At 45.9% G+C, this 12,829-nt stretch overlaps 1 protein-coding gene across 11 annotated transcripts in view; it reads left to right on the top strand.

The window, feature by feature from the left end:
* Positions 1-12,829, top strand: part of LOC140196770 (cyclin-dependent kinase-like 2) — a 69,677-nt gene that overhangs the window by 40,060 nt on the left and 16,788 nt on the right. For 8 of the 11 annotated variants that reach the window (XR_011885808.1, XM_072256523.1, XM_072256521.1 and 5 more), the window contains 3 exons: positions 7,099-7,234; positions 8,862-9,187; positions 11,904-11,997. Coding sequence is in view for 10 of the 11 variants with exons in the window: in XM_072256523.1 (XP_072112624.1) it covers positions 7,099-7,234; positions 8,862-9,187; positions 11,904-11,997 (556 nt within the window). In the remaining variant the exon portion in view is untranslated. Of the gene's footprint in view, positions 1-7,098; positions 7,235-8,856; positions 9,188-11,903; positions 11,998-12,829 lie in introns of those variants that run through there. The other 3 variants (XM_072256528.1, XM_072256525.1, XM_072256529.1) reach the window with 3 other exon arrangements.

Below are 12,829 nucleotides of genomic sequence, written 5' to 3'. Positions count from 1 at the left end.
ATAGTACAGTATATATGACCGTACAGTTCCCGACGCTGTATTCCATCTGCCAATTCTTTGCCCTTTCTCCTAATCTATCTAAGCCCTTCGGTAGCCTCTCTGCTTCCTTAACACCAGCTGTCCTCCACCTATCTTTGTATCATCTGCAACTTGGCCACAAGTCACTGACTCTTTCATCTAATTCATTGACATGTACTAAAAAGAAGTGGTTCCAACACAGACCCTGTGGGACACTACTAGTACTGGCAGCAAACGAGAAAAAGTTCCCTTTATTCCCACTCTTTGGCTCCTGCCAGTCATCCACTGCTTTATCCATGCTAGCATCTTTCCTGTGCCAATCAACTAGCTGGAGTATTCAAGGACATTTGCAACCTCTCACTGCTATGGGTGGAAGTTCCCACTTGCTTCAAAAAGGCAACAATTATACCAGTGCCTAAGAAGAATTATGCGAGCTGCCTTGATGACTATCGCCCAGTAGCACTCATATCGACAGTGATGAAAGGCTTTGAGAGGTTGGTCATGACTAGACAGAACTCCTGCCTCAACAAGGACCTGGACCCATTGCAATTTGCCTATCACCACAATAGGTCAATGGCAGACACAATCTCAGTGGTTCTCCACATAGCTTTAGACCACCTGGACTACACAAACCTATGTCAGGATGCTGTTCACAACAGCAGATGCTGGAAATTCAAGCAACACACATCAAAGTTGCTGGTGAACGCAGCAGGCCAGGCAGCATCTCTAGGAAGAGGTACAGTCGACGTTTCAGGCAGAGACCCTTCGTCAGGACTAACTGAAGGAAGAGCTAGTAAGAGATTTGAAAGTCTGTTCATTGACTAGAGCTCAGCATTGAACACCATCATTCCCACAATCCTGATTGAGAAGTTGCAGAACCTGGGACTCTATACCTCCCTCTGCAATTGGATCCTCAACTTCCTAACCAGAAGACCACAATCTGTGTGGATTGGTGATAACATATCCTCCTCGGTGACAATCAACACTGGTGCACCTCAGGAGTGTGTGCTCAGCCCACTGCTCTACTCTCTCTATACACATGACTGTGTACCTAGGCACAGCTCAAATATCATCTGTAAATTTGCTGATGATACAACCATTGTTGGTAGAATCTCAGCTAGTGACGAGAGGGCATACAGGAGTGAGATATGCCAACTAGTTGAGTGGTGCCACAGCAACAACCTGGCACTCAACATCAGTAAGACGAAAGAGCTGATTGTGGAATTCAGGAAGGGTAAGACGAAAGAACACATACCAATCCTCATAGAGGGATCAGAAGTGGGGAGAGTGAGCAGTTTCAAGTTCCTGGGTGTCAAGATCTCTGAGGATCTAACCTGGTCCCAACATATCGTTGTAGTTATAAAGAAAGCAAGACAGCAGCTATACTTCATTAGGAGTTTGAAGAGATTTGGCATATCAACAAATACACTCAAAAGCTTCTATAGTTGTACCATGGAGAGCATTCTGACAGGCTGCATCACCGTCTGGTATGGAGGGGCTACTGCACAGGACCAAAAGAAGCTGCAGAGGGTTGTAAATCTAGTCAGCTCCATCCTGGGCACTAGCATACAAAGTACCCAGGACATCTTCAAGGAGCGGTGTCTGAGAAAGGCAGTGTCCATTATTAAGGACCTCCAGCACCCAGGGCATGTCCTTTTCTCACTGTTACCATCAGGTAGGAGGTACAGAAGCCTGAAGAGACACACTCAGCGATTCAGGAACAGCTTCTTCCCCTCTGCCATCCGATTCCTAAATGGACATTGAATCTTTGGGCACTACCTCACTTTTTTTTTTAATATACACTATTTCTGTTTTCGTGTTTTTTAATCTATTCAATATATGCAATTGATTTATTTATTATTATCATTTCTTATTTTATTTGTTATTTTTTCTTTCTGCTAGATTATGTATTGCGTTCAACTGCTGCTGCTAAGTTAACAAATTTCACATCACACGCTGGTGATAATAAACCTGATTCTGATTCTGTAATACTATGGGCTCTTAACATGTTAAGCAGCCTCATGTGTGGCACCTTGTCGAAGGCCTTCCGAAAATCCAAATATACAACATCCACTGACCCTCCTCTGTCTATCCTGCTTGTTATTTTTCAGGCAAGATTGTCCCTTGAGGAAACTATGCTGACTACGGCATATTTTATCATGCACCTCCAAGTACCCCGAGACTACATCCTTAACAATCGACTCCAATATCTTCCCAACCACTGAGGTCAGACTAACTGGCCTATAATTTCCTTTCTTCTACCTGTCTCCCTTGAAGAATGGAGTGACATTTGCAATTTTCCAGTCCTCTGGAACCATGCCAGAACCTATTGATTCTTGAAAGATCATTACTAATGCCTACACAATCTCTTCAGCCCCCTCTTTCAGAACCCTTGGGTGTAGGCCATCTGGGCTAGATAACTTATCGCCCTATCAGACCTTTCAGTTTCCCAAGCACTTTCTCCCTAGTAATGGCAACTTCACTACTTTTGCCCCCTGACACTCAAACTTCTGGGATACTGCTAGTGTCTTCCATGATGAAGAATGATGCAAAATACTTATTTGGTTTGTCCACCATTTCCTTGTCCCCCATTACTACCTCTCTGGCATAATTTTCAGCCGTCCAATATCTACCTTCACCCCTCATCCCTCATACTGCCTTTAGAAAACTACTTCTTTCTTGTGATGTATCTATCCTGCTCCTTCCAAATTGCTCTCAGAAACTCCAACCATTCTGCTGTGCCATTATTCCTACTAGTGTTCCCTTCCAATCAATTTTGGCCAACTCCTCTCTCATGTCTCTGTAATTCCCTTTACTCCACTGTAATATTGTAATCTGACTTTAGTTTCTCCTTCTCAAATCACAGTGTGAATTCTATCATATTATGATCACTGGTCCCCAAGGGTTCTTTTACCTTAAGTTCTCTAATCAGTTCTGGTTCAATCCACAGCACCTAGTCCAGAGTAGCTGATCCCCTAGTGCAGGGGTCCCCAACCTTTTTTGCACCGCGGACCGGTTTAATATTGACAATATTCTTGCGGACCGGCCGACCGGGGGTGGGGGGTGTTCAAGTAAGGTTAAACTCACCTCAACATGTCTTTTACAGTTAGGGTTGCCAACTTCCACACTCCCAAATAAGGGACAAAAGTAGCAGTCAAATACCGGACAGTGTTTACCCCGAGAAAGACTACCATGACCATGAAGCCCTGCGTGGGCATCTGTGTGCACATGCGCGTACGTGCTGATTTTTTTCACAAATCAGTTTTGGCTTAATCTTCCTGACTATACTGTACATACATTATTTCTACTTTATATAGGCTGTGTATTTATCATATCATTCCTGCTTTTACTATATGTTAGTGTTATTTTAGGTCTTATGTGTTATTTGGTATGATTTGGTAGGTTTTTTTTGGGTCTGGGAATGCTCAAAATTTTTCCCATATAAATTAATGGCAATTGCTTCTTTGCTTTATGCCATTTCGGCACGAAAGGTTTCATAGGAACGCCCTACCTTAGCGGGGGAAATACGGGACAAGGGCAGTCCCATATGGGACAAACCAATTTAGCCCAATATACATGATGTCCCAGCAAATAAGGGACAGTTGGCAACCCTATGTTCAAGTTCAACAGTGCGTGACAGGGAATGAGGAAAGGTGCAGCTGACTCGTATCGTTTCCTCGTGGCCCGGTAGCACATGCTTTGCGGTCCGGTACCGGTCCGCAGCCCAGTGGATGGGGACCGCTGCCTAGTGGGCTCAACCATGTTGCTGGAAAAAGCCATTTCATAGGCATTCTAAAAATTCCCCTTCTTGGGGTCCAGCATCAACCTGATTTTCCCAATCTACCTGCATATTGAAATCCCCATGATTATTGTAACACTGCCCCTTTGACATGCATTTTCTATCTCCCATTATAATTTGTAGGCACATTGTTGCTACTGTTCGGAGGTCTATATACAACTCCCACCAGGGTCTTTTTACCCTTGCAGTTTCTTAGCTCTGCTCACAATGATTCTGCACTTTCCAGTCCTATGTTATCTCTTTCTAAGGATTTGATTTCATTTTTTACCATCAGATCCACCCCACTCCCTCTGCCTAGCTGCCTGTCCTTCCAATGCAATATGTATGATTAGATGCTAAGCTCTCAGGTATAATTTTCTTTCAGCCATGATTCAGTGACGCCCACAACATCATACATGCCAATCTGTAACTGTGCTACAATTTCATCTATGCATATATTGTGTGCGTTCAAATGTAACACCTTGAGTCTTGTATCCATCATCCTTTTTGATTTTGTTCCCCTTTTACGATGCAACTCATTCTGTTGGCTGCAATTTTACTCCATCATCAGCCTCTCCTTGCGAGGAGTCTCACTACACACTGCTCCTGTTTGTAAACCAACTACCCCATCCTTAGCCCTATCACTCTGGTTCCCAACCCCCTGCTAAATTAGATGAAACCCTCCTGAACAGCTCTAGCAAACCTGCCCGAAAGGATCTTGGCCCCCTCGAGTTCGGGTGTAACCCGTCCCTCTCGTACAGGTGGTACTTCCCCTAGATCGCAATGATCTATAAATCCGAACCTCTGCCCCCACACCAATTTCTCAGCCACTCGCCATCTGTCAAATCATCCTATTCTTGCCCCCTCTGGTGCATGGGACAAGCAGCCATCCAGGGATTACTACCCTGGAGGTCCTGCTTTTCAGCTTTCTAACTCCCTAAATTCTCTCTTCAGGATCTCCTCACCTTCCCTACCTCAGTCACTAGCACCAATATGTACCAAGGCTTCTGGCTGCTCACCCTCTCCCTTTAGAGTGTAGTGGACCCAATCCGAGACATCCCCCACCCTGGCACCTGGAAGGTAATATACATCCGGGTGTCTCTGTCGTGCCCTCAGAGTCCCATCTCTGTTCCTCTAACTGTGAAATCTCCTATCACCACTGCAGTCCTCTTCCCCTCTTTTCTTTTCTGAGCCACAGCACCAGACTCCGTGCCAGAGACCGGTCACTGCGGCTCCCCCCACCCCCACCCCCAGTAGATCGTCCCCCTCAACAGTATCCAAAGTGGTATAGTTATTATTGGGGGGGGGGGAAGAGGGTGTCCACAGGGGTATTCTGCACCGGCTGCCCATTTCCCTTCCTGCTTCTGACAGTCACCCAGTTACCCGCCTCCTGCAACCCAGAGGTGCTTATCTCCCTGTGGTTCTAACCTATCACCTCCTCTGTCTCCCGTATGAGCCGAAGTCATCGAGAACACCTTTGACCACAGGGCCATCAGCCAGTGGTCAGCACGAAGTGTCCTGCAGGCACTGCAGGAGAAGGACGTGATGGACACAGTGGGGTGGTTCCCTGAGCAGACTGTCCAGTTCATCTGGCAAAATGCCTCATCGCCAGATCTCACCAACAGGCACCAAGACCTCGCCTGGCTGGCGGTGAGAGGGGCCCTCCCAGTCAGAGCCCTCCTGTACACCCGGAATGTCGTCTCCGCACCCCACTGCCCATGGGAGGACTGCAGTGAGGAGGAGTCTGTGACTCACCTCTTTGCACACTGCCAGTTCGCAAAGAGGGTGTGGAGGAGGATGGGCGGGCTAGTGTCACGTTTTATCCCCAGCAGCTGCGTAACAGAGGACTCTCTGATCTACGGGCTGTTCCTGGGGACGCACACGGAGACCAACATTCGGTGCTGCTGGCAGATCATCAACTCGGTGAAAGACGCTCTTTGGTCAGCCCGAAACTTGATGATCTACCAGCACATGGAGATGTCCGTGGGAGAATGCTGCCGACTGACACGTGCTGAGGGACGCACTGAAACTTGGTGCAGCCACCGCAAGGGCCCGGTGGGGAAGGACCACAGTATAGGTTTCTCCACCCGTGGGAGTGGGAGGGGTCGGTGGGCGGGGAGTATACCCCTCAACAATGATATGCTAAGCTGAACTACTGGAGTGCCACGTGGGTGGCTATTAATAAGGATATTTACTGAGTATAATGGAAACGTATGTAAAGGATGAAAAGTTATTGAATGGTTTATTGTATATATTTATATTTGAATAAAGTATATTTTGAAATAAAAAAAAACACCTCCTCCGAGGAGCCGCATCTCGCTGCAGATGTGGTTTTCCGGGAAGCTGGAGGCCTCCCAGAATTCCCACATCTCACACACAGACAAAACACAGTCCCTGGAGCCAGTCGCACTGCACGAACGGACAAGGAATGAAGAATAAAGAGGAAAAAGAGAAACTTACCAGATACTTTCCTCGCCCAAGCCCGATAAGCCAAAGCCACTCCAATATAAAAACCTTGGAGTAGGCTACTCCTTGTTTGCTAATCACAGAACTGAAAACGGCAAATGCTTGTTTAACATCTGCCTTTGGCGGTATGTAAACTGCCATCAGGATCATGGAGCAGAAATAAATTGAACTAAAGTTAACTGAAGTTACCATAACTTTATAACATAACTATGGGCAGTACAGTAGTGTCAAGGTTAGTGTAGCACTATTACATTGCCAGCAGTCCAGGCTTAATTCAGCTGCTCCCTGTGAGGGGTTGGCACATTAGCCTCGTCTGGGTGTTTGGTTAGCGAAACACTTTTACAGCGCCAGTGACCCAGGTTCAATTCAGCCGCTGTCTGTAAGAAGTTTGTAGGTTCTCCTTGTGACCACGTGGGTTTCCTCCAGTTTCCAGAGATTTATGGGTTAGTGGGGTAATTGGTCACATGGTGTCACTGGGTGGCACAGGCTCACTGGGTTGGTAGGGCCTGTTACCATGCAGTACTTCTAAATAAAACAAAATCATGAAAGTAACTAAAGTCCTGCAGTCCAGGCAACTTCCTGGCGAACCTCCTCTGTGCTATTTCATCCATTGGCAAAACGGCATCTGTTCATCTTCAAAGAGGTGCCTTGGGAGCTCGGATGGGGACTTTGTCCAGCATCACATCACTGGGAGAAGGCAATAGGAGCTGATGGGGAGATGATGGGAGGACGAAGGTGTGGAATGGGGAGGGGTCTGGGATTTACAGACTGTTGTGGTGACAGTTCTCAGGGTACTCTTGGAAAGTCACTTGTTCTGCTCTTGTGCCCGAGACCAGATTTACGCAGGACTTTGAGACTCACACTCTGCAGGACTGGAAAGGTAACCTTCCAATACCAAAAAAATCAATAACTGGCAAGAAGAATATGGAGGAAGTGATGGAAAGCCAGAAGAATTTTGAGGTGGATTCAAAGGTAACTCAGACCCAGCGAAGAGACTCGGTGGCCACGGGCAGTCCTACGTGGTTGCCGTACAAACCAGCTGATGTAGAGTATATAACCAAACCTTGTTGTTAATTTGTCATTTCTCATTAGTGAGGCTTATGGAATGCCCTGAGTATAAAATAGTGCAGCCCGGAGCCTGATTACTTTCAGCCGCTAATGAGCCTTGTCATAGAACGATACAACACAGATGCAGGGTCTTTAGCTCAAAATCCTCAAACTTTTCTGCACTGTTTCCACTTGCACCACATCTATCCTATAAAGGGGGGTGACCAAAACTATACACGGTACTCCAAATGCTGCCTGAACACTAGCATCTAATATTAATGTACTAATGTCTTCAGATTAATTACTAAATATTAAAATGTTACTTTTCTGCTTTTTTTTCCTGCATCTCAGCTTTATTGCCCTCTGTTTTACTTTCTGTTCATGATCTAGCATTTACTAAACACAAACTTGGCGACCATTTCAGTGATCACTTCCATTCCGTCCATGATGGCTACCTGGAGATCTCTGTGGCCATCCATTTTCATTCTCTTCCCCATTCCCGCTTCAAACTGCCTGTCTTTGGTCCCCTTCACTGCAAAGGTGAGGCTAAACACGAATAAACGTATTCTGCCTGTGCAGTCTACAACTTACAAGAACATTGATTTCTCCTGCTTCTAGTTAATTGCTCCCCATCTTGTCTCTTTTTTTCTCTCCTCCTGAATTAAGCCGTTCTTTTTACACTCACCAAGCCCCGGTTACCCTGTTTCTCTCCCCTCTTCCACCCACACATTGGGTCCTCTCGTTGGTCTCTCCGTCCTGAAGTTCCTATCTGTCATCCCTCCTCCCTCACGATTCCATGCTTCACCTGCCTGTCCAATCAGATTCCGTTATCCATCTCCCTCTGTCAGCACCACATATCACCAGCCTTTGTCATTCCACCCCCCCCCCCACAACTGCCTATCACTCCCCCTCACCTTGATCCATATATCACCTGCTACACACAAAATGCTACAGGAACTCAACAGGTCAGATAGCATCTATGCAGGGAAATAGACAGCCAATATTTTGGGCCAAATCCCTTTCTGATGACCAGCCTGAAACATTGTTCATTTCTTCCATAGATGCTGAGTTCCTCCAGCATTTTGAATGTGTCACTCAAGATTTCCAGCATCTGTAAAAGCTCTTGTGGCCATCTATGACCTGCCAGCAATTGTGCCACCCCTCCCCCCACATTTAACTGGTTCTCTCACCTTTTCCCTTATAGTCCAGAGGACAGCTCTTGACCGGAAATGTTGATGTCCATTTCCCTCTGCAGATGCTGCCTGACCCACTGAATTCCTCTGGTACAGTATTGTGTTTGTTGCTCCAGCAGTTATCCTGCCTTGTTCAGACTCATCGTTCTGGTGAACATTCTAAGCTTGGCTTGGGTCTGGCACCATTGTTAGTCCTGCAGAGGGTGGCATGTGGTGTTGGGTCACAAGATCCAGCAAGTTCTGGTGCATACAGCCAGGACATTAGTGTGTGTGTGTGTGGTGGAGTGTGAGGCAGGACACTGTTGCCTCTGGTAAATTAAGGAAGGATAACTCAAGGGTGTTTCCTTTCTGAAGCACAGGTTGAAGACGCAGAGCCAAAGAGCAGGGATGGTAAACCCGATAGTAAAGCTCTCAGAATCAAAGCATCAGAAGCTGTCTGTGAGAAAGTTGCCACACTGGAGAGAGCCCAGGATGCCCCAAGTCAAAACGCTGGTTACTGTGCGAGTCCCTGCATTCAGAACACAAAGAGATTCCTCTCTCCAGGTTTGGGCAAGGAACAGACCTCAAACAACTATAAAAAGCCATCGGCTGTTGTCATCGTCCCTCCCATTAGCCAGGGTCACCCCTCTACCCTGCAGCTAGCAGGGAGCCCCTGGACTGGAGCTTCGGGACCACCCAACCTCTGGTAAGGCTAAGTGAAAGGCCACTGTATGCTTGGAAATAGCTGCATCCACACATCTCAACTGTCCTGTTAATGTGGCAAGCATCCAGCACTGGCAACAAAGGGCTGACAAGTGTTACAGGAGGTTTTACAGGAAGGGAGGTGACAGAGTTATAGAGATGTACAACACATTTGTCCATCCCGACCTTTTTGACTCATCCTATTTGTTTATGTTAGGATCACATCCTGATATTCCTTCCCAATTCAAATGTAGCGATTCCACCACCTCATCTGGCAGAGAGTTCCGGATATCAAGCACTCTCTGTGTAAAATCCTCCAAAAGGACCACAACCTTGTCATATGGTTGCGTGCCTCAATGACTCGGAGAGCTATGTTGGCTGGAGCTGTGGAGGGGATTTTGCTCATCAGTTGGGAGGGAAACTGGCAGGACAGTGGTGTGGAGAATGCTGATGAAAATGAATGGTGTCAGATGTTATAACCAGGTTCCAGTGTGAGTGGAGAATGGAAGTTTGGCTACAATGGATAAAGAAAAGGCTGAATGTCTGGGACACAAACACGAGGAATTCTGCAGATGCTGTGTTCACCAGCAACTTTGATAAATGTCTGGGAAGCACGTTTACAAAGTTACGTAGACTAGACAATGTAGGGGATGAGTATATTAAGAGACAACAACGTATTTTGATGAAGAATGGGAAGATTTGTGAGAAACGAGACATTTGAGAGAGCCATGGATGATGAATTTATGTAGGCTTACCTGAAATTGCTGTCAATAGTGCAAGTACTACAGGGCCCAGGACAGGATGTGATCAGTTCCAGCATCTGCCCCAGACAGTCCTGAAGAAATTGCCTGAGATTGGAAAAGGACTGTGGTGTTGCCTACTGTTAGATCTGGGAATGATCTGACACTGCCAAGAAGCTACAGCCTTATACTCTCACCTCTTCACTGTGTAAAATAATGGAGAAAATGATAGTAATTAGGCTGATGTTTATTTTGGAGAAGAGACTGTTACTTTGCCCCTGCCAATGTGGGTTTTGTAAAGGAAGATCTACGTATCATGCCCTCGTACAATTGAGAAATGAAATTCGGAAAGCTTTTACTGTAAGAGAATCGGTAGTTTCAGTGTTTCTGGACATAGAAAAAGTTTATGGTATGCTATGGAGGGGAGGGGCTTTTGACTAAACTAACTGAGCTTGGTATTGGTGGGAGGCTTTACAACTGGGTTTTGGATTTTTTGTTTGGTTGGTTGATTAGAGTGAAGCAGTGTCATCAGAGTTTGCAGTGGATAATAGGACCACCCCTCCCCCTCCCCAGGGTAGTGTTTAGTCCAATATTGTTTAACCTGATGATTAATGATATTTTGATGGTGTTGGGCATTGATTTGGATTGGCTTTATATGCTGATGATGGGGCTCTGTGGAAAAGGGGTTGTAATACTGCCTATGTGGAAAGGTCTGTGTAAACAGCTTTATCAGCAATGGAAGAATGATCTTTGAACTGGGGTTTAAAATTTTCTGTTTCTAAGTCAAACTATATGGTTTATACTCAGAAACATGGGTTGGATAGCATTCATGTATGGGCGTTTGCTGTCTAGAGCTCCCGTGTTTAAATATTTGGGATTATGGCTGTGGCTAGATGCGAGGTTGACTTGGAGAACACAAATAAAGTTTTTGGAGGATAAATGTTAGCAGGTCATTAACGCTTTGCAGTGTGTGGCTGGGTATGAGTGGGGAGCTTCTAGGGGTATGCTGTTGACAATTTATCAAGCTTTAATGCACTCTTGTCTGGGCTATGGTTGTATGACTTATGGGGAGGCAGCTCATTCAGTTTTGTAAAAGTTGGATGTCCTACCGGTCATGGCACTTAGAATCTCAAGTGGAGCATTCCAAACCACACCTCGAGATGCCTTGGGGGTTGAACTAGGCGAGATGCTTCTTGTCCCGCGGAGAGGAAAATTGAGCCTTGCGTGCTGGGCTTCTGTGGTAGGGTGGGGGAACATTCAGATTTAATGGATTGCTGGGAATATACTAACAGAGTTGGTAAATGTTTTGGGCGGATAGCTAGGGAATACGTGTGGGAGTATGGTCCTGAGGATTTGTGGATCACCCAATGGTGGCCTGGCCAGGAGTTCCACCTTGGAAGTTTCTAGACATGGGAATAGATGGTCATTAATGGAGGAGATAGATAGCATCTTGTGGGTGATGAGAGGGTGTCTGATCATCTACAGCAGAAATCAGAAATGAGAAATACAGGGCTACGGGGGGGAGGGGGCGGGGGAGGAAGAAATCACTTGGGGCGAGACCTGCTCTGTTACAGGTGTTCAAAATGAAATACCACGAGTTTTCTCACAAAGTAGATGTGAGGGAGTTTCTGTGGCAGGGGGCAGGTGACCAAAGGGAACAGGTGAAGGAACCGTGGGAAAGGAGGGAGCAGATTCAACAGGCTCCTCCACAAGAGAGCTGGAGAAGAAAGTTTACCTAGCTATGGAGATGAGAGGATTGGAACAGATTAGGGAACTCTTGCAAAGGGCCAGCACAAGTCCAATGGGCTGAATGATCTCTAGCACAATCAAATTCTCTGTTCATATCCATGGATTTTCCGCTTTGAATCTGTGCTTGTGACTGGGTTGATATCACATGGGTGAACCTAGTGAAGGGATGGGATGGATGGGCTTTGCTGATTGGCCACAATGACTGTGTGCATTCTCTTTTCTCTTCTGAAGGTCCAACCTTAAGATGAAGAGGCACAAAAACCTGCAGGGGAATCTTCAGCAGCTGCCTCACACCAGACCTATCGACCTGCTCTTAAACAGCCAGGTAAGATCCTCAAAGAGTCTAGGGGAGTTGGCCAAACACCACCAACCGCATGGGCAAACCCCTGACTCCAGTAATCCATGACCTCAACCCACAACTTGCCAATTAAAGGAGGATAGAAAGATAAATTGGTAAATTAGTTTATTATTGTTACTTACACACACATACACACAAAAACACACACATACACACAAAAACACACACACACAAAAACACACACACACACACACACACACACATATATTGTTGTGATCAGATGATTCAACGCAATAGAATCAACAAAAGATGCACCCAACAGAATCAGGTCAAGTCAGTTTCTAGGGTAGGTTACATGGTCAGCACAACATTGTGGGCTGAAGGGCCTGTAATGTTCTGTAGATTTCTATGTTTATCAGAAACCATAGTTTTTAAGCAGGTTGTTATGAGGGGAGATGCCTTGAGTTATTTACCGATTCAGGCAGAATTAGAGAAGCAGGTCATGTCTCCATGTCGCTGAGCAGCATATTATGTGTGTACAAAACTGAACTCTGGTCTAACATTCTCTGTCCAGCAACTCCCATGGTCTGGCATTCTTAGAATATTATTACAGATCCACACTAGTTAGTGGATTGAAAATTAACTAAGATCTATTCTAACCTGTAGCTAATTAACCCAGCAATACAACTGGGGTATTTAACAGATTTCAGCCAGCACCTTCCTGACTTAGAAAAACTTTAGGTCACTGTAAGTTCTCAGAACTCTTACATGACTGAGGAGTGTCTGTACTTATAAAGGCTGCTCTGTCCCTGCTCAGAGGGAGATGATATGGGGCAATTTTTGTGGTCTGGCTCCAATC

The sequence above is a fragment of the Mobula birostris genome, chromosome 4 (genome assembly GCF_030028105.1).
Source record: "Mobula birostris isolate sMobBir1 chromosome 4, sMobBir1.hap1, whole genome shotgun sequence".
Classification (NCBI taxonomy): domain Eukaryota; kingdom Metazoa; phylum Chordata; class Chondrichthyes; order Myliobatiformes; family Myliobatidae; genus Mobula; species Mobula birostris.
Note: the sequence above shows the minus strand (reverse complement) of the source record. Positions and strands in the feature narration are given on the sequence as shown.